The sequence below is a fragment of the Bombina bombina genome, chromosome 5 (assembly GCF_027579735.1).
Source record: "Bombina bombina isolate aBomBom1 chromosome 5, aBomBom1.pri, whole genome shotgun sequence".
In the NCBI taxonomy this organism is placed as follows: Eukaryota; Metazoa; Chordata; class Amphibia; order Anura; family Bombinatoridae; genus Bombina; species Bombina bombina.
In genome coordinates, this window is record NC_069503.1 from 14,459,750 (window position 1) to 14,480,956 (window position 21,207).

The 21,207-nt window shown below is 40.7% G+C and overlaps 1 protein-coding gene across 1 annotated transcript in view; it reads left to right on the plus strand.

Moving 5' to 3' along the window:
- Nucleotides 1-20,465, plus strand: part of LOC128659673 (uncharacterized) — a 78,947-nt gene extending 58,482 nt beyond the window's left edge. The window contains exon 4 of the mRNA XM_053713243.1: nt 19,935-20,465. Coding sequence (XP_053569218.1) covers nt 19,935-20,465 — 531 coding nt within the window. The remainder of the gene's footprint in view (nt 1-19,934) is intronic.
- Nucleotides 20,466-21,207: the final 742 nt, after the last annotated feature.

Genomic DNA, 21,207 nt, shown 5'->3' on the forward strand with positions numbered 1-21,207 from the left:
TAGTGCAGCAATAGGTCATTCAGATGTTTCCCATACACATTAGTGCAGCAATAGGTCATTCAGATGTTTCCCATACACATTAGTGCAGCAATAGGTCATTCAGATGTTTCCCATACACATTAGTGCAGCAATAGGTCATTCAGATGTTTCCCATACACATTAGTGCAGCAATAGGTCATTCAGATGTTTCCCATACACATTAGTGCAGCAATAGGTCATTCAGATGTTTCCCATACACATTAGTGCAGCAATAGGTCATTCAGATGTTTCCCATACACATTAGTGCAGCAATAGGTCATTCAGATGTTTCCAATACACATTAGTGCAAGCAATAGGTCATTCAGATGTTTCCCATACACATTAGTGTAGCAATATGTCATTCAGATGTTTCCCATACACATTAGTGCAGCAATAGGTCATTCAGATGTTTCCCATACTCTTTAGTGCAGCAATAGGTCATTCAGATGTTTCCCATACTCTTTAGTGCAGCAATAGGTCATTCAGATGTTTCCCATACACATTAGTGCAGCAATAGGTCATTCGATGTTTCCCATACACATTAGTGCAGCAATAGGTCATTCAGTTGTTTCCCATACACATTAGTGCAGCAATAGGTCATTCAGATGTTTCCCATACACATTAGTGCAGCAATAGGTCATTCAGATGTTTCCCATACACATTAGTGCAGCAATAGGTCATTCGATGTTTCCCATACACATTAGTGCAGCAATAGGTCATTCAGTTGTTTCCCATACACATTAGTGCAGCAATAGGTCATTCAGATGTTTCCCATACACATTAGTGCAGCAATAGGTCATTCAGATGTTTCCAATACACATTAGTGCAAGCAATAGGTCATTCAGATGTTTCCCATACACATTAGTGTAGCAATATGTCATTCAGATGTTTCCCATACACATTAGTGCAGCAATAGGTCATTCAGATGTTTCCCATACTCTTTAGTGCAGCAATAGGTCATTCAGATGTTTCCCATACTCTTTAGTGCAGCAATAGGTCATTCAGATGTTTCCCATACACATTAGTGCAGCAATAGGTCATTCGATGTTTCCCATACACATTAGTGCAGCAATAGGTCATTCAGTTGTTTCCCATACACATTAGTGCAGCAATAGGTCATTCAGATGTTTCCCATACACATTAGTGCAGCAATAGGTCATTCAGATGTTTCCCATACACATTAGTGCAGCAATAGGTCATTCGATGTTTCCCATACACATTAGTGCAGCAATAGGTCATTCAGTTGTTTCCCATACACATTAGTGCAGCAATAGGTCATTCAGTTGTTTCCCATACACATTAGTGCAGCAATAGGTAATTCAGATGTTTCCCATACACATTAGTGCAGCAATAGGTAATTCAGATGTTTCCCATACACATTAGTGCAGCAATAGGAAATTCAGATGTTTCCCATACACATTAGTGCAACAATGGGTCATTCAGATGTATTCCATACACATTAGTGCAGCGATAGGTCTTCAGATGTTTCCCATACACATTAGTGCAGCAATAGGTCATTCAGATCTTTCCCATACACATTAGTGCAGCAATAGGTAATTCAGATGTTTCGCATACACATTAGTGCAGCAATAGGTAATTCAGGTGTTTCCCATACACATTAGTGCAGCAATAGGTCATTCAGATGTTCCCCATACACATTAGTGCAACAATAGGTAATTCAGATGTTTCCCATACACATTAGTGCAGCAATAGGTAATTCAGATGTTTCACATGAAACCATCGTTAGAGGCCCCTAACGCGGGTTTCTTACGGACTCCGGTATTTAGAGTTCATTTACCGACACTCAAAAATCACTCAACGCTCAAATTTCTACCGACACCTCAGACCCAGTAGTAAACATATACCGACAAAATAAACATTCACGAATCAAAAAACAAATATTACACAAACTACAGTTACACTCATACAAACACTACACTATGTTTATTTTTAAGATTTAATAATTTTTCATCAAAATACAAATGATCAAAGTTGCGAGATCTCGGGTGTAGGTAATTCAGATGTATTCCAATACACATTAGTGCAGCAATAGGTAATTCAGATGTTTCCCCATACACATTAGTGCAGCAATAGGTCATTCAGATGTTTCCCATACACATTAGTGCAGCGATAGGTAATTCAGATGTTTCCCATACACATTAGTGTAGCAATAGGTAATTCAGATGTTTCCCATACACATTAGTGCAGCAATAGGTAATTCAGATGTTTCCCATACACATTAGTGCAGCAATAGGTAATTCAGATGTTTCCCATACACATTAGTGCAGCAATAGGTCATTCAGATGTATCCCATACACATTAGTGCAGCAATAGGTAATACAGATGTATCCCATACACATTAGTGCAGCAATAGGTCATTCAGATGTATGCTATACACATTAGTGCAGCAATAGGTAATTCAGATGTTTCCCATACACATTAGTACAGCAATAGGTAATTCAGATGTTTCACATACACATTAGTGCAAGCGATAGGTCATTAAGATGTTTCCCATACACATTAGTGCAGCAATAGGTCATTCAGATGTTTCCCATACACATTAGTGCAGCAATAGGTAATTCAGATGTTTCCCATACACATTAGTGCAGCAATAGGTCATTCAGATGTATTCCATACACATTAGTGCAGCAATAGGTAATACAGATGTATCCCATACACATTAGTGCCGCAATAGGTAATTCAGATGTTTCCCATACACATTAGTGCAAGCAATAGGTCATTCAGCTGTTTCCCATACACATTAGTGCAGCAATAGGTCATTCAGATGTTTCCCATACACATTAGTGCAGCAATAGGTAATTCAGATGTTTCCCATACACATTAGTGCAGCAGTAGGTAATTCAGATGTATTCCAATACACATTAGTGCAGCAATAGGTAATTCAGATGTTTCCCATACACATTAGTGCAGCAATAGGAAATTCAGATGTTTCCCATACACATTAGTGCAGCGATAGGTAATTCAGATGTTTCCCATACACATTAGTGTAGCAATAGGTAATTCAGATGTTTCCCATACACATTAGTGCAGCAATAGGTCATTCAGATGTTTCCCATACACATTAGTGCAAGCGATAGGTCATTAAGATGTTTCCCATACACATTAGTGCAGCAATAGGTCATTCAGATGTATTCCATACACATTAGTGCAGCAGTCGGTAATTTAGATGTTTCCCATACACATTAGTGCAGCAATAGGTAATTCAGATATATTCTATACACATTAGTGCAGCAATAGGTCATGACCCCAAATAGTCAAGTTGCCACCCACCTCAACTACAAAACACACAACACTCTTTTGTTGGGATTCAAAGGCCGCAGCTCATTTATTAGCATAGGCCTAGATTTGGAGTTTGGCCTTAGCCGTGAAAACCATCGTTAGAGGCCCCTAACGCGGGTTTCTTACGGACTCCGGTATTTAGAGTTCATTTACCGACACTCAAAAATCACTCAACGCTCAAATTTCTACCGACACCTCAGACCCAGTAGTAAACATATACCGACAAAATAAACATTCACGAATCAAAAAACAAATATTACACAAACTACAGTTACACTCATACAAACACTACACTATGTTTATTTTTAAGATTTAATAATTTTTCATCAAAATACAAATGATCAAAGTTGCGAGATCTCGGGTGTAGGTAATTCAGATGTATTCCAATACACATTAGTGCAGCAATAGGTAATTCAGATGTTTCCCATACACATTAGTGCAGCAATAGGAAATTCAGATGTTTCCCATACACATTAGTGCAGCGATAGGTAATTCAGATGTTTCCCATACACATTAGTGTAGCAATAGGTAATTCAGATGTTTCCCATACACATTAGTGCAGCAATAGGTAATTCAGATGTTTCCCATACACATTAGTGCAGCAATAGGTAATTCAGATGTTTCCCATACACATTAGTGCAGCAATAGGAAATTCAGATGTTTCCCATACACATTAGTGCAACAATGGGTCATTCAGATGTATTCCATACACATTAGTGCAGCGATAGGTCTTCAGATGTTTCCCATACACATTAGTGCAGCAATAGGTCATTCAGATGTTTCCCATACACATTAGTGCAGCAATAGGTAATTCAGATGTTTCGCATACACATTAGTGCAGCAATAGGTAATTCAGATTTATTCCCATACACATTAGTGCAGCAATAGGTAATTCAGATGTTTCCCATACACATTAGTGCAGCACTAGGTCATTCAGATGTTTCCCATACACATTAGTGCAGCAATAGGTCATTCAGATGTTTCCCATACACATTAGTGCAGCAATAGGTAATTCAGATGTATTCCCATACACATTAGCAATTCACAGACCCCTGCCCAGGCCCAGACCCCTGCCCATGCCCAGACCACTGCCCAGGCCCAGACCCCTGCCCATGCCCAGACCACTGCCCAGGCCCAGACCCCTGCCCAGGCACAGACTCCTGCCCAGGCCCAGACCCCTGCCGGCCCTTCCCATTTGTCATTTCCTGTCCATCCCAAAAAATGCCCCTTCCCTGTCCCTCCCAAAACACGCCCCTTCACCCCCCTTCACCGCTCTCCCCGTATTATGGGCCGTACAGCTGCCCAGACCCCAACTCACCACTCCCCAGCTGTGCGGCCTACCCCGGAGCAGCAGCTCATCCCTCCCCAACCCAATCCCATCCCTCCCCAATCCAATCCCATCCCTCCCCCCTGTCTCAACCTTCATTGTCCTGGGTGTCAGATTGTCCTTCCCAGGCACAGCTGTAAGTATCATTCAAAATCCACATTATAAGATACTTAAAGGCACACTGAAGGCAAATTGTTTCTATTGTGATTCAAATAGAGCATGCAATGTTAATCAAATTTATAATTTACTACTCATCAATTATTCTTCATTCTCTTGCTATCTTTATTGAAATAAAGAAATACCTAGAATTAATTTTAAATAGAAAATAATTCTGGACATCATATCTTTATTGTTGGATGAATGTATCCATCAACCAGCAGGGACAACCAAAGTTGATAAACAAATATGGCCTGCCCTATAAACCTACATTCTTGCATTCCAAATCTAGCTAGAGAATTCAAACATTTAAAGAATATGTGTAATGTTTTAATATTTGTAATGTCATGCTCTATCTGAATCAGTCAATTAAATATTTAGTTTCAGTGTCCCATTAATTTGATATCACTACATATACCAATCACCACTACTTGGATCCAACAATTTATGTACAAATGTTGATACATTATCTCTTGTCTAACCCAGTGGGAATGTAATTTCTTCAGGTTGATATGTTTACACAGCTTGTCCTCAACGCCAAAATGTTTAAGGATAGGTGTGCCTACCACAGTATAATTAAAATATTTAAAATTGCTAATGTAAGTACAATGTAAATCCTTTAACAAGATTTTATACACTCAAGCTGTATAAGTGGATCATCGAAAACCAATTAAAGGGGACATTATGTTTGAGTAAACTGTCCCTTTAATGATTTCGGTCTGTCTGGATAACATATTTAATGTGTAAAGAATCAATTTTAACAAATTGATGTAAAGAATGATTTGTCTTTATGATGACAATGTATCTTTGCTTATTTTTTCTTCTGTTGTGTAATTATCCTTAATATTTGATTTATTCTTTATTTTAGGCTGTGACTCAGCATGGCTCATGCTAGAAGGTATAGCACGAGTAGAGCAGGCCGTGTTGAGGAACGCAGCTGTCCTGAGAGGGATGAACGACACCATGCAGGCCCAGCTCCGGATTCAGGATTTGACTCTGCGTCAAATCATGCTCTTAAATTCAAGGCCTGAATCTGGAGCTGGACATGCACAGGACGATGAAGAGGATGACCAGTAAGTGGAGGATCTGGAGATGCTCCAAGGTCGCAGATAAGAATCCTCCGTCCACATGTTGATGTTTTTGTTATTGTTGCCATTTGGCCTTTTTTAAGTTTATTGTTGTGCCTGTTGCACTCTTTTACCTTGTCATATGGCTCAAATGGGGCTATGCTGGCCCTTGGCAACTCTCTTCATGGACTGTGATGCACTCTGTTACCTTATCATATGGCTCAAATGGGGCTATGGTGTCCCTTGGCAACTCTCTTCATGGACTGTGATGCACTCTGTTACCTTGTCATATATCTACAATGGGCCTATGGTGGCCCTTGGCAACTCTCTTCATGGACTGTGATGCACTCTGTTACCTTATCATATGGCTCAAATGGGGCTATGGTGGCCCTTGGCAACTCTCTTCATGGACTGTGATGCACTCTGTTACCTTGTCATATATCTACAATGGGGCTATGGTGGCCCTTGGCAACTCTCTTCATGGACTGTGATGCACTCTGTTACCTTGTCATATGGCTCAAATGGGGCTATGGTGTCCCTTGGCAACTCTCTTCATGGACTGTGATGCACTCTGTTACCTTGTCATATATCTACAATGGGGCTATGGTGTCCCTTGGCAACTCTCTTCATGGACTGTGATGCACTCTGTTACCTTATCATATGGCTCAAATGGGGCTATTGTGGCCCTTGGCAACTCTCTTCATGGACTGTGATGCACTCTGTTACCTTGTCATATATCTACAATGGGGCTATGGTGGCCCTTGGCAACTCTCTTCATGGACTGTGATGCACTCTGTTACCTTGTCATATGGCTCAAATGGGGCTATGGTGTCCCTTGGCAACTCTCTTCATGGACTGTGATGCACTCTGTTACCTTGTCATATATCTACAATGGGGCTATGGTGTCCCTTGGCAACTCTCTTCATGGACTGTGATGCACTCTGTTACCTTATCATATGGCTCAAATGGGGCTATGGTGTCCCTTGGCAACTCTCTTCATGGACTGTGATGCACTCTGTTACCTTGTCATATATCTACAATGGGGCTATGGTGGCCCTTGGCAACTCTCTTCATGGACTGTGATGCACTCTGTTACCTTGTCATATATCTACAATGGGGCTATGGTGTCCCTTGGCAACTCTCTTCATGGACTGTGATGCACTCTGTTACCTTGTCATATGTCTCCATTTTCCTGATCTTTACCATATTATTTATAAACGTTGTTGTTTTGTGACATACTAATAAAAGACATGTCATTGCACGATTCTTTGTCCTCCTTATTCATGTCATTGATTGAAATCTCTATTTTATCTGATTGATCCTTAAAGGGACATACCCAAAATAATGTTGTTTCCTGAATCATATATGTAATACAATTCTAAATGACTTTAAGATTAACATCTCCAATGTAATGTTTATTTTTGTCTTTATATTGTTATCTAAAATCTTTATCATTGCATGATTATGATTAGCATAGTAATTGTTTTATATATGTACATAAAAATTGTTATATATGTATATTTCAAATTTCACATCCATGTGTGTATTTATAAACTCTGCATGAATTGATGCACCTTTAACAAATGATCTGAGGATTGATACAATGATATAATCCCTGTAAAGTGTTCATTTTCTTGAAATAGTATTGTCTCTGTGTATCCTCTTTTTATAAATAAAAATCATGTCCCTTTAAGTGATGGTGAGCACAATTGTTAATGAATGTATTTCCATTTCTAAAGCGTTTTTGTCCTTTTTACATGAACAAGGACATATAATCTTAATAATAAACAATCTTATTGTAATGTTGACAGCACATGTATTTCATTTTCTATTCTATCTTATTGTAAAAGTGTAACCGAATCAATCTCTGTGTGTAATGCGCATATTTTATATGAGGAATATGTTTTTCAAAATATTGTTATAAAATACTTCTCCTCCCATATATGGCTATAGGTAGTCTGACCATATTTCAACTTGAATAAATGACCCGTTTGATCAATACATGTGTCATTATTGTTATTCCCAAACAATCTAAACATATCTTAAAACATCAATGGCATATGTATTTCTCATGTGTATCTTTTAAATGTTAAAGATATACACCATAGCTATAGTTAAAGGGACAGTCAAGTCCGAAAAGATGAATCATGATTTCGTGACATTCCTAGATATCAATCTAGACACATACTAGTTTCAAAAATATAAATACGTTTCTTAGTGATATGCCAAGCTGTCAACTGAGTCCTTGTATTGGCTGCGGTTTTTCTGCGATCGCGGATGCGCCATGTTGCTTAAGACGTCACCGGCCAGGCTGTCCAATGATTCCTTGTATTGACTGACGTTTTTACGCGATCAAGGATGCACCTTTTATTGGATGGCGTTATTACGCGATCAAGGATGCGCCTTTTTTTTGTTTGCGTTCTTATGTGATCAGGAATGTGCCTTTTATTGGATTGCGTTCTTACGTGATCAAGGAAGCGCCATGTTAATTAAGATGTCACATGCAAAGGTAAAAAAACGTCTGATTGTATTACGTAGTCCCGCAATATTTGTTTGTGCACGTTAAACACGTTTGTGAATGAAGCCAAGTTTAAAAACATTGCGAATATGGATTTTTTGCATCATGTTACATTGTTGACCCGTAGCTGATAAAGACCACCACATTCTCTTTTGCTGGATGTCTGGTTGAATAAACGAACGAAAGCAAAATGTTTTCATGCATAAGATATTTCGAGGCAAGTGCAAATCTCTATAGTCCATGTTGTTTAATATGTTTGTCAACAATATGTTCCTTTTTATGTAAAATGACTGTTGTGTTTAATGTTAAAGATATCTAATTTATAAATATGCGCTATTGTGTTAGAATCAAGTAATCAATATGCTTTTATCTTTATCATATGCTAAATATATGATGCCGACTTCTTCTAAATGTAATTTCGTCGTATATTCTATTAAAGGTTCATTAGACACTCACATTATAAATCAAAACTTTTTATTTTGTCTCTAGTTAGATAGTCCATTGTTTAACAAATACACGTTTCCTTTTGCTTCTGTTCTAATAAAATGTAAGTAATTTTCAGACTCCTCGCCAAGCCTCTGAGTTTCATGTGAGTACCATCTCCAGCTTTCTCCTGTTTGTGTAAAGGGTCTTTTCATATGTTAATGATGGGGTATTGTCTTGTTTTACGGTTGTAATGGGGGTTCATCTATATTTTCAATAGAGATAACCCTATTTTCTTTGAAAGTGTTTAAAGTTTTGTAATATTGATATCAGTATATGTTAATCTTGTTGTTTCTAGTAGTGTCTATTACATACAGTTCTGTTAAAAATATAGGCCTAGATTTAGAGTTCGGCGTTAGCCGTGAAAACCAGCGTTAGAGGCTCCTAACGCTGGTTTTAGGCTACCGCCGGTATTTGGAGTCACTCAAAATAGGGTCTAATGCTCACTTTTCAGCCGCGACTTTTCCATACCGCAGATCCCCTTACATCAATTGCGTATCTTATCTTTTCAATGGGATCTTTCTAACTCCGGTATTTAGAGTCGTGTCTGAAGTGAGCGTTAGACATCTAACGACAAAACTCCAGCCGCAGAAAAAAGTCAGTAGTTAAGAGCTTTCTTGGCTAACGCCGGTTCATAAAGCTCTTAACTACTGTACTCTAAAGTACACTAACACCCATAAACTACCTATGCACCCCTAAACTGAGGTCCCCCCACATCGCCGCAACTCGATTAAATTTTTTTAACCCCTAATCTGCCGACCGCCACCTACGTTATACTTATGTACCCCTAATCTGCTTCCCCTAACCCCGCCGACCCCTGTATTATATTTATTAACCCCTAACCTGCCCCCCACAACGTCGCCGCAAGCTACTTACAATAATTAACCCCTAATCTGCCGACCGCAAAGCGCCGCCACCTACGTTATCCTTATGTACCCCTAATCTGCTGCCCCTAACACCGCCGACCCCTATATTATATTTATTGACCCCTAATCTGCCCCCCTCAACGTCGCCGACACCTGCCTACACTTATTAACCCCTAATCTGCCGAGCGGACCTGAGCGCTACTATAATAAAGTTATTAACCCCTAATCCGCCTCACTAACCCTATCATAAATAGTATTAACCCCTAATCTGCCCTCCCTAACATCGCCGACACCTAACTTCAATTATTAACCCCTAATCTGACGACCGGAGCTCATCGCTACTATAATAAATGGATTAACCCCTAAAGCTAAGTCTAACCCTAACACTAACACCCCCCTAAATTAAATATAATTTAAATCTAACGAAATTAATTAACTCTTATTAAATAAATTATTCCTATTTAAAGCTAAATACTTACCTGTAAAATTAATCCTAATATAGCTACAATATAAATTATAATTACATTGTAGCTATTTTAGGATTAATATTTATTTTACAGGCAACTTTGTAATTATTTTAACCAGGTACAATAGCTATTAAATAGTTAAGAACTATTTAATAGTTACCTAGTTAAAATAATAACAAAATTACCTGTAAAATAAGTCCTAACCTAAGTTATAATTAAACCTAACACTACCCTATCAATAAATTAATTAAATAAAATACCTACAATTAACTACAATAAAACCTAACACTACACTATCAATAAATAAATTAAATACAATTTCTACAAATAACTACAATTACATAAACTAACTAAAGTACAAAAAATAAAAAAGAACTAAGTTACAAAAAATAAAAAAATATTTACAAACATAAGAAAAATATTACAACAATTTTAAACTAATTACACCTACTCTAAGCCCCCTAATAAAATAACAAAGACCCCCAAAATAAAAAAATGCCCTACCCTATTCTAAATTACTAAAGTTAAAAGCTCTTTTACCTTACCAGCCCTGAACAGGGCCCTTTGCGGGGCATGCCCCAAGAAAATCAGCTCTTTTGCCTGTAAAAAAAAACATACAATACCCCCCCCCAACATTACAACCCACCACCCACATACCCCTAATCTAACCCAAACCCCCCTTAAATAAACCTAACACTAAGCCCCTGAAGATCTTCCTACCTTGTCTTCACCTCAACAGGTATCACCGATCTGTCCTGGCATCCGGTGCTGAAGAGGTCCAGAAGAGGCTCCAAAGTCTTCCTCCTATCCGGCAAGAAGAGGACATCCGGACCGGGAAACATCTTCATCCAAGCGGCATCTTCGATCTTCTTCCATCCGGTGCGGAGCGGGTCCATGTTGAAGCATCCGACGCGGATCCATCCTCTTCTTCCGGCGTCTCCCGACGAATGACGGTTCCTTTAAGGGACGTCATCCAAGATGGCGTCCCTCGAATTCCGATTGGCTGATAGGATTCTATCAGCCAATCGGAATTAAGGTAGGAATATTCTGATTGGCTGATGGAATCAGCCAATCAGAATCAAGTTCAATCCGATTGGCTGATCCAATCAGCCAATCAGATTGAGCTCGCATTCTATTGGCTGATCGGAACAGCCAATAGAATGCGAGCTCAATCTGATTGGCTGATTGGATCAGCCAATCGGATTGAAATTGATTCTGATTGGCTGATTCCATCAGCCAATCAGAATATTCCTACCTTAATTCCGATTGGCTGATAGAATCCTATCAGCCAATCGGAATTCGAGGGACGCCATCTTGGATGACGTCCCTTAAAGGAACCGTCATTCGTCGGGAGACGCCGGAAGAAGAGGATGGATCCGCGTCGGATGCTTCAACATGGACCCGCTCCGCACCGGATGGAAGAAGATCGAAGATGCCGCTTGGATGAAGATGTTTGCCGGTCCGGATGTCCTCTTCTTGCCGGATAGGAGGAAGACTTTGGACCCTCTTCTGGACTTCTTCAGTGGATGTCTAGCCCCCGCTTGGGTTGGATGAAGATATCGGAGCCAGGACCGATCGGTGATACCCGGTGAGGTGAAGACAAGGTAGGAAGATCTTCAGGGGCTTAGTGTTAGGTTTATTTAAGGGGGGTTTGGGTTAGATTAGGGGTATGTGGGTGGTGGGTTGTAATGTTGGGGGGGGGTATTGTATGTTTTTTTTTACAGGCAAAAGAGCTGATTTTCTTGGGGCATGCCCCGCAAAGGGCCCTGTTCAGGGCTGGTAAGGTAAAAGAGCTTTTAAATTTATTAATTTAGAATAGGGTAGGGCATTTTTTTATTTTTGGGGTCTTTGTTATTTTATTAGGGGGCTTAGAGTAGGTGTAATTAGTTTAAAATTGTTGTAATATTTTTCTTATGTTTGTAAATATTTTTTTATTTTTTGTAACTTAGTTCTTTTTTATTTTTTGTACTTTAGTTAGTTTATGTAATTGTAGTTATTTGTAGAAATTGTATTTAATTTATTTATTGATAGTGTAGTGTTAGGTTTTATTGTAGGTAATTGTAGGTATTTTATTTAATTAATTTATTGATAGGGTAGTGTTAGGTTTAATTATAACTTAGGTTAGGACTTATTTTACAGGTAATTTTGTTATTATTTTAACTAGGTAACTATTAAATAGTTCTTAACTATTTAATAGCTATTGTACCTGGTTAAAATAATTACAAAGTTGCCTGTAAAATAAATATTAATCCTAAAATAGCTACAATATAATTATAATTTATATTGTAGCTATATTAGGGTTTATTTTACAGGTAAGTATTTACCTTTAAATAGGAATAATTTATTTAATAAGAGTTAATTAATTTCGTTAGATGTAAATTATATTTAAGTTAGGGGGGTGTTAGTGTTAGGGTTAGACTTAGCTTTAGGGGTTAATCCATTTATTATAGTAGCGATGAGCTCCGGTCGTCAGATTAGGGGTTAATAATTGAAGTTAGGTGTCGGCGATGTTAGGGAGGGCAGATTAGGGGTTAATACTATTTATGATAGGGTTAGTGAGGCGGATTAGAGGTTAATAACTTTATTATAGTAGCGCTCAGGTCCGCTCGGCAGATTAGGGGTTAATAAGTGTAGGCATGTGTCGGGGACGTTGAGGGGGGCAGATTAGGGGTTAATAAATATAATATAGGGGTCGGCGGTGTTAGGGGCAGCAGATTAGGGGTACATAAGGATAACGTAGGTGGCGGCGCTTTGCGGTCGGCAGATTAGGGGTTAATTATTGTAAGTAGCTGGCGGCGACGTTGTGGGGGGCAGGTTAGGGGTTAATAAATATAATATAGGGGTCGGCGGTATTAGGGGCAGCAGATTAGGGGTACATAGGGATAATGTAAGTAGCGGCGGTTTACGGAGCGGCAGATTAGGGGTTAATAATAATATGCAGGTGTCAGCGATAGCGGGGGCGGCAGATTAGGGGTTAATAAGTGTAAGGTTAGGGGTGTTTAGACTCGGGGTACATGTTAGAGTGTTAAGTGCAGACGTAGGAAGTGTTTCCCCATAGGAAACAATGGGGCTGCGTTAGGAGCTGAACGCTGCTTTTTTGCAGGTGTTAGGTTTTTTTTCAGCTCAAACAGCCCCATTGTTTCCTATGGGAGAATCGTGCACGAGCACGTTTTTGAGGCTGGCTGCGTCCGTAAGAAACTCTGGTATCGAGAGTTGCATTTGCGGTAAAAATGCTCTACGCTCCTTTTTTGGAGCCTAACGCAGCATTTTTTTGGACTCTCGATACCAGAGTTAATTTTATGGTGCGGCCAGAAAAAAGCCCGCGTAGCGTTAACAGCCCATCTACCGCCAAACTCCAAATCTAGGCCATAGTATACTGTCCCTTTAATGCAAATGTTTATTTTTGTATCATGTATGAGTTCCACATTGGTTAATCTCCAAATATATTATTGTTAGCATATTTTCACCCCCCACTCCTAAAAGGACTTTAAACCATATTCATTGTTCAAACAAATGTCTTTCTGAAAATAAATGAACACAATAATGTCTCTTTAAGAAAATAGACTTTATTTAACACGTCAATATAAATCTGATTTCAATATTTATTGTTTGAACAAGTACATGTAGATATACCAACAATCTTCAAATATATGTTAGCATATGTAATTTTGTTAAAGGGACAGTTTAGAAAACAAATAATGTTTTGCATTATTCTAAAAGTCAATTTTGGAATATCAATAATATCAAAGGTTTCTCACCAATTAATCATTTGTCTGTGTTTATTTTAATTTGCTAGCTAAACCTATGAGGTTCGTGTGCTCATTTCTTAGAGCTTGAAGAGTGCATGTAATCATTATACAATTTGACCACTAGAGGGCATTTGGATAGCATTTGTATATGTTAAACCTTGTGCTCATACAGCATATGATTTACCATGTATTGATCATTGATATCTAAAATGATGATATGTCAGAACAACAAATAAGTGGTCATTTTTCATAGTCATAGATACAAGGGTAAGCACATAGGTCACACGTATTTCTCTATGTTTTGTTGTTTCCAACTTGATAATGCGTAATACAGTGTTTTCTTTGTAATAAATAATTTTCTGACTGTCCCTTTAAGCTGTGTTATTGGCATTCAAACAGTAATATGCCATCATGGAAAATTGTAATGGTAATTTTGTTTGCGATTCGGGAAACAGTTTGGACATCACATCACAGAAACCAATCAAAATCATGAACAAGGATAGGTATGTGATGATGTGGTTTTCACACACTTATAACCCACACTCTGCAAACAATCTGCCTCCATGGACCCGGTCCCATAGAAGTAGATTATATACAGAGTGTGGTCCACAAGTGTATGAAAACCACATCATCACATACCTATCCATTACACATTAAATAAAAAAAAACATTAAACATGAAAACAAATACTTACTTCCTCTTCCTTCCCCTCTTCCCACGGGGCTGAGGCTCTGGGAGGGGCAACTGCTGACTCTGACGAGTTCTCCTTGGAGATGTTGTGGGAAGAGTGGAAGGAAGAGTACTGGGACGACCAAGGTGAGGAGGAGAAGATGGCTGAGGAGGAGAAGATGGCTGAGGAGGAGAAGATGGCTGAGGAGGAGAAGATGGCTGAGGAGGAGGAGATGGCTGAGGAGGAGGAGGAGATGGCTCGGCAGGAGGAGATGGCCCGGCAGGAGAAGATGGCCCAGCAGCAGGAGGCCCAGCAGCAGGAGGCCCAGCAGGAGGCAGACCAGCATGTGCCTCCCGGAAAAAAATTAAACATCTCTTGGTGTAGATTAATGATTGTGTTTTGCCCTTCTTCTATTCTATTAAGTATGTTTATTATTTGGTTTTGTCCTTCAATTATTTTGTTTTGTCCTTCAATTATTTTGTTTTGTCCTTCAAGAATTCGAGTTCGGCCTTCTATATTTTGTATCCGGGAGTTACGCATCTGGTCTATGTAGTCTAGTAGAACCCGCACCTCCGCTATTTCCTCTTGTTGTGCTTGGCGGGGTACCCGTGCACGGCGGGGTGCCCGTGCATGGCGGGGTGCGGGTCCTTGAGGGGCCTCTGGTTCCGCGGGCTCCTCCTCTGCTTCCGGGGCCTCTTCATCAGCTTCCGTGCCCTCTTCGTCACGGGGGGCCTCTTCCCTCCGAAGTGGAAATTCCTCCCCACCACTCTCATCCCGGGGAGATGGAGGAGGCTGTATTTGTTGTGCTGCCTCCTCCCCAGACTCTGTATATTTGAACAAATAAAAAATGTATATATTAGCATATTTCCAAATCAAGCTTTAAATGACGTAGCTTACGATACAATTACAAAAGCAGAATCATTAATCCACTTTGAAATCTAACAATCATTACGATTTCCGCATTTTCTAAACCGTGTTTGTGATATCTCTGTTAAATCTGAATGTTTTAGCGTTTGTTTTCAGTCTGTTTAAATGCACACCTAACCTATAGCCTAGATACTGATGTAACCGCAAAGTAATTGTGAATGCGTGTAAATAACGTTATAGCATTAATCTGATCCTTAAAGGGACATTATACCCAATGTTTTATCTTTCATGATTTAGAAGCATACATTTATAATCAACTTTCTAATGTCCTTTTATTATCTAATTAGCTTCATTCTCTGGATATTCTTTGCTGAAAAGCATATCTAAATATGCTTAGAAGATGCTGATTGTTAGCTGAATATAGCTGCCTCCTGTGATTGGTTCACCGTGTGCATGGCTATTTCTTCATTAAAATATATCTCAAGAATGATTCAAATGAGGTAATATAAGTACATTTGAATGTTTTGTCAAATTGTATTCACTACCTTAATCATGAAAGTAAAGGTTTGCGTATAGTGTCCCTTGAAATACATTCGTATGTGAATTTATTCTTAAATGAGCTTCCCGTCAGATGAGAGTGGCAGGTTCCCGGTATCAATTCCTCCGATACCGACTACATCCACCTCGGAGATGCTGGGCCGCAACATTTCCTCCCATCGGCAGTACTCGATTTCCAGGGCAGGGCCGCCACCAGTTCCTGCGGAATGTCGGGCCTCCAGGCTTAACTTTTTCTTGAGATCCATTTTGCAGTCCCGGTATCGATGTTTAATAGAGTCCATATCTCTGTTCCCGCCACCCACTGCATTGACTGCATTCCTTATCTCATGCCAGAGCTTCCTCTTCTCAGTCGGGGTGGTCTTCTGGTGCTGCAGCCTCCTATACCTGGCCATATAGGCCTCGACGAGGGCCTCCTTCTCCTCCATCGAAAACCTCACCTCCCTAGTCGCCTTGGCCTTCCCCTGTGACGATGCCCTCTGTTTCCCGGACTGTGAAGCCCTACTCTGTCCGCCACTGGGCCCAGCCACTTGTTCATCTTGAACCAAGTGGCTGGGTCCACCCACCGCTTCCACCCCCGCTTCCTGCCCCCCTTCCTGTCCCCCTTCCTGCCCTGTTCCTCTCCCCCTCCCTCTCCTCCCCCCTCTACCTCTCCCCTGCCTGCCCTCCATCTGTTCCCTAAACTAAACCCCAAATAATCAAACAAAAAGTGAGTGTGATGAAATGAAAGGGGTTCAAAATAAAGAACTAAAAATACAAAATAAGTGCTGAAAGTGTGAGAGGGATCTAAAAAAACAAAGAGGGTAAGGAGTATTTAAATAAACAAAAAGAAGAAGACTAAAAGGAGGATATGTAAACTAAATGTAACTAGGGTATGGGTATGGGATGGGGTATGGGATAAGAGTAAATGGGATTACAGGGAAAGGGAGTACAGGGAATGGGGTATGGAGTGTAGTATGAGATGGTATGGGGTATGGAGTGTATGTAGTGTTATTGATAAGTGTATGTATGTATTGAATGTGTTTGCGTGTAAATGTGTTAAGTGTACAGAAAAATCACTCGCTCGCTAACTCACACTACTACTAATTCTCACTAACTCACACTACTACTAATTCTCACTAACTCACACTACCACTAACTCTCACTAACTCCCACTAACTGACTCTATCACACTACCACTAACTCTCACTAACTCCCACTACCACTAACTGACTCTCTCCCACTACCACTAACTCCCACTCACTCACTCACGATAACACTAACAACTGACTCTCTCACACTAACAGTAACTCACTCACAATAATGCACAAACTCTCTAATCTTAAACCTCCAATCTCCAAAGACCCACCAGCAACACAGTGAAATAAGCCATGCTTGTGTGGTGCTTATATACCCTGTGTAAATGTTTAATGATGTACCTATTTGCGTTGTAAATTGTGTTCATGTGTGCTTTATTAGCAATTAGTATTTGTGCAATGTGTATTAGGTGTGTGAATTTGCGCATGCTCATTTGGAGTTAGTATTTGTGGAATGTGTAGAATGCGATGATGTCATAGTGGTCGTTTTCTATAACATTGACCAATAGTATTCTGTTTAAATGTGAATTTGCGATGGTGTGGTATTAGTGAAGTGTTGTATATGTATGTTTGTCCTAATATATAGTGATATTGAATGCGAGTATTTTGCTAGTATATGTATATTTTTTTTCCTTGTTGTTATTTAGCGTATTTCTGCATCTTAAAGTATATGCGTATTCCCAGTATTAAATTTTATTAAAAATCCACCCGCTTATGAATGTGTAATGCTTGTGTGCTTTGTTGATTGATTGTTGTTGTGACATTTGCCGCGTGTTATTGTTGTGCATGATGTGGTATGCGTCATATGACCGAGCTGTGCGTATTTCTCGTGAGATCGAGTGTTAGATGAAAAAAGCTATTTATTTGCTTTTCCATTGATCTCTATGGGAGACTGTCTAACGCGGGCAGTATTCCGCGTGTGACATACACGCGTTAGGAGCATCGTTAGATGGTCTTTTTTGAACTCTAAATACCGGAGTCAAACAATGCCATGCGTTAGACATAAACCACGCGTAGCGTTAGCAGGCCATCTACCGCCAAACTCCAAATCTAGCCGATAGTAAATAAACATAAATAAACATAAATAACCATAACTTATCAACAACCACAGTGCTTGCCCCCACTTGTCCACTTGCAAGCCCCGCCCAACCCAAGGGAGGGGCAATCACCATTAAACCAACCCCTGTTACTGCAACAGGAAGTCCATCCACCTCATAACAGGCGTAAGCCTCTACCAAACAGGGCAAGCACCCCGCCATGCTGCGACATCCTGTAACGTCCATTATTAGGGAGGGAGGGTGGGAAATTCAGCTTCCACCATTTAGCTCCTGTTAGAAAATGTGCCTGTCACTTCCTGTGTTGTGCCTATACTCATTTTCTTAGCCCAGTCCCCCTGTCCTCACCTTCACCCCTTGTCCTCTTCCTGTTGGGGTCATACAACCCTTCCTTCCATTTCCTCATCCAGGGTTCTGCTTGACCCCAAATAGTCAAGTTGCCACCCACCTCAACTACAAAACACACAACACTCTTTTGTTGGGATTCAAAGGCCGCAGCTCATTTATTAACATAGTAAATAAATATAAATAAACATAAATAAACATAACTTATCAACAACCACAGTGCTTGCCCCCACTTGTCCACTTGCAAGCCCCGCCCAACCCAAGGGAGGGGCAATCACCATTAAACCAACCCCTGTTACTGCAACAGGAAGTCCATCCACCTCATAACAGGCGTAAGCCTCTACCAAACAGGGCAAGCACCCCGCCACCTCTCACCCCCAAAGTGAGAACCGCCAACCAGAGCTAAGGCCTTCTCAATCCCCTCCTTTAAAGTGTAATTAAAGAGATGTAACCCCACCTCATTGAGGTGTACCCCATCTTTCAGGTAAAAGCACCTCCCTGATTCACCCTCAAATTCCACATGCCTCAAACTCACCCCTCTGCACCGTCTCACATGCCCGCTCACCATTCTATTGATCTTCCGTCTGGAAGCCTCCAATATCCCCAAATCCCAAGCTGACCTCCACACCAACCGACTCTCAATCTCGGACCACACAATAACCACCCCCGGGAAAAGCTGGCATAGCTGGTCAATCCCCTTTTTCATGTCCTCCACCAAGTCTCTCTGCGACATGAACCCCAAGACATTCCCTCCTACATGTATCACCAAAATTTGAGGGGTTGAAAACAATCGTGCAAACTCCACAACTTTCAAGACTAACTGGCCCCATTTCATACCCCTGATCCCCAGCCACTTTATCTCCACCTTCTCCCTGTCAAGTCCCAGCTGTAAACCATTGTCCTTCACTGCGGCAGCCTTCCTGGCCCAATGGATGTATGAATGCCCGATCACCCAGCACCTCACCGGACCTGTCAAAACAAATAGAGCCGTATCAGCTGCCGCACCCCCGACTTAAACCCTCAGTCCTGGTCTAACGTACCCCCTGAACCTCTCTGATCTCCACCACTCAATCCTTTTAATCACTCCCACATCAAATCCTAACCCTGCAGCCTCCGTCGCCACCCCTATTCTGAAAGAATGGGACCCGAACTCCATCCCCCCAATTCCCAGCCTCTCCAAGGCCTTCCTGAACACTGCAATAAATTGGTACCTAGACAATGCTGAACCGTCCGCATGGAGGAACAGCGGCCCATTCCTTTTGGGGTGCAGACCAAGGTAATCTCTCGTCGCGGCCACAGGGCAGCACATCCCCCCTATCTGTAATGTTCTGTTCTGTACCTTTAAGGCATGGCTCAAAAGTCTATATAAGGCCCCTCCTCATCCTGTTTCATTGCTAAGTATTTTGATTCATTAGGTTAACTATACTGTGAACAGAAGTTGCTCCTTAGCCTTTTATGAGAGATTCACTCTCCAAACTAAATATACCTTAAAGTTCCAGTCACCTCCACTTCCAAGTACTGTGACAATAATTCTTACATCGGAACCGGCTGCAGGTTACTTCGCCATTCTCCTCCTGAGCAATCCTCAGCTACCCGCATCTACTCCTAGTGCCGCTGGGAAGCAACCTGCTCATAACACAGAGTCACACTCTGCAGCACCTCTCCTCTTCCACACGCTGTTTGAACTCACACGCTGCATCGGCAGCACGCCTGTAAACAGCGCGCTCTGCAGCACCTCACCTCTCCCACACGCTGTGTGCATCACGCTTCTTTGGCAGCATGCCATACCCCACGCTGAGATCGAGGTTAACAAACACCACTCGATACCTCCTCACAGAACCATACGGAACCGCAAGTATAAATTGCCAGACAGTACTTATATGAACTTAACTATTATTCTCCTGTTGAAACCGGAACGCTACTGGGATTCTTATGAATGTCCTTGAGTCTGCTCTGACTCAGCTAATGAACATTGAGAGATACTTATAGCTTAGTGCAACATATTAATCAGCTTAATCCTTTCTCAGTGGATACTGTAGCTAGTTTCAAACATTGACACACTTCTTACACTCTAAATGCTTGGTTGCATGCAAGTATCTGTGTGTTCTTTCTGATACTCCCACACTTTAGGAGTCTTTCATCCTTGCTACTCACTCCTTTTTCTTTTACATTTCGTTCACTCATTCCTTCCTTGTTTTCTGACTACATCTTAGTCCCCTCACGTCAATGAGCAAGATCTGGACTTTATGCTTATAAAGTCTATAGGTTTGGTGTGAGACGGAGCGGTACTCATAGGCTGCATGCTACACAAAATTGTCTACTTACTAAACCTTACATAATACTTAGCCTCAAAAGAATAGCATACCAGTCTATCAGAAAATATGGATTTAAGTGAACTATCCTCCAGGGTTGGCACCCTGTCCCAAAATATGGACCTTATGCTCCAAGGGTTGCGAGAGATCAAGGCTGAAAATCAGCAACTAAGGAAGTATATCAATGAACAAATGCAAGTAAAACCAGAAACAACTGATTCACCTGAACCACAGATATGCCCCCCTGAAAAATTCTCAGGGGATAGGGCACGGTTCAGGGATTTCCAGAATTCCTGCACCCTATTCTTTCAGTTGAAACCCAAAACCTATCCGAATGATCGGATTCGAGTACTGACAGTGATCTCTTACCTCTCTG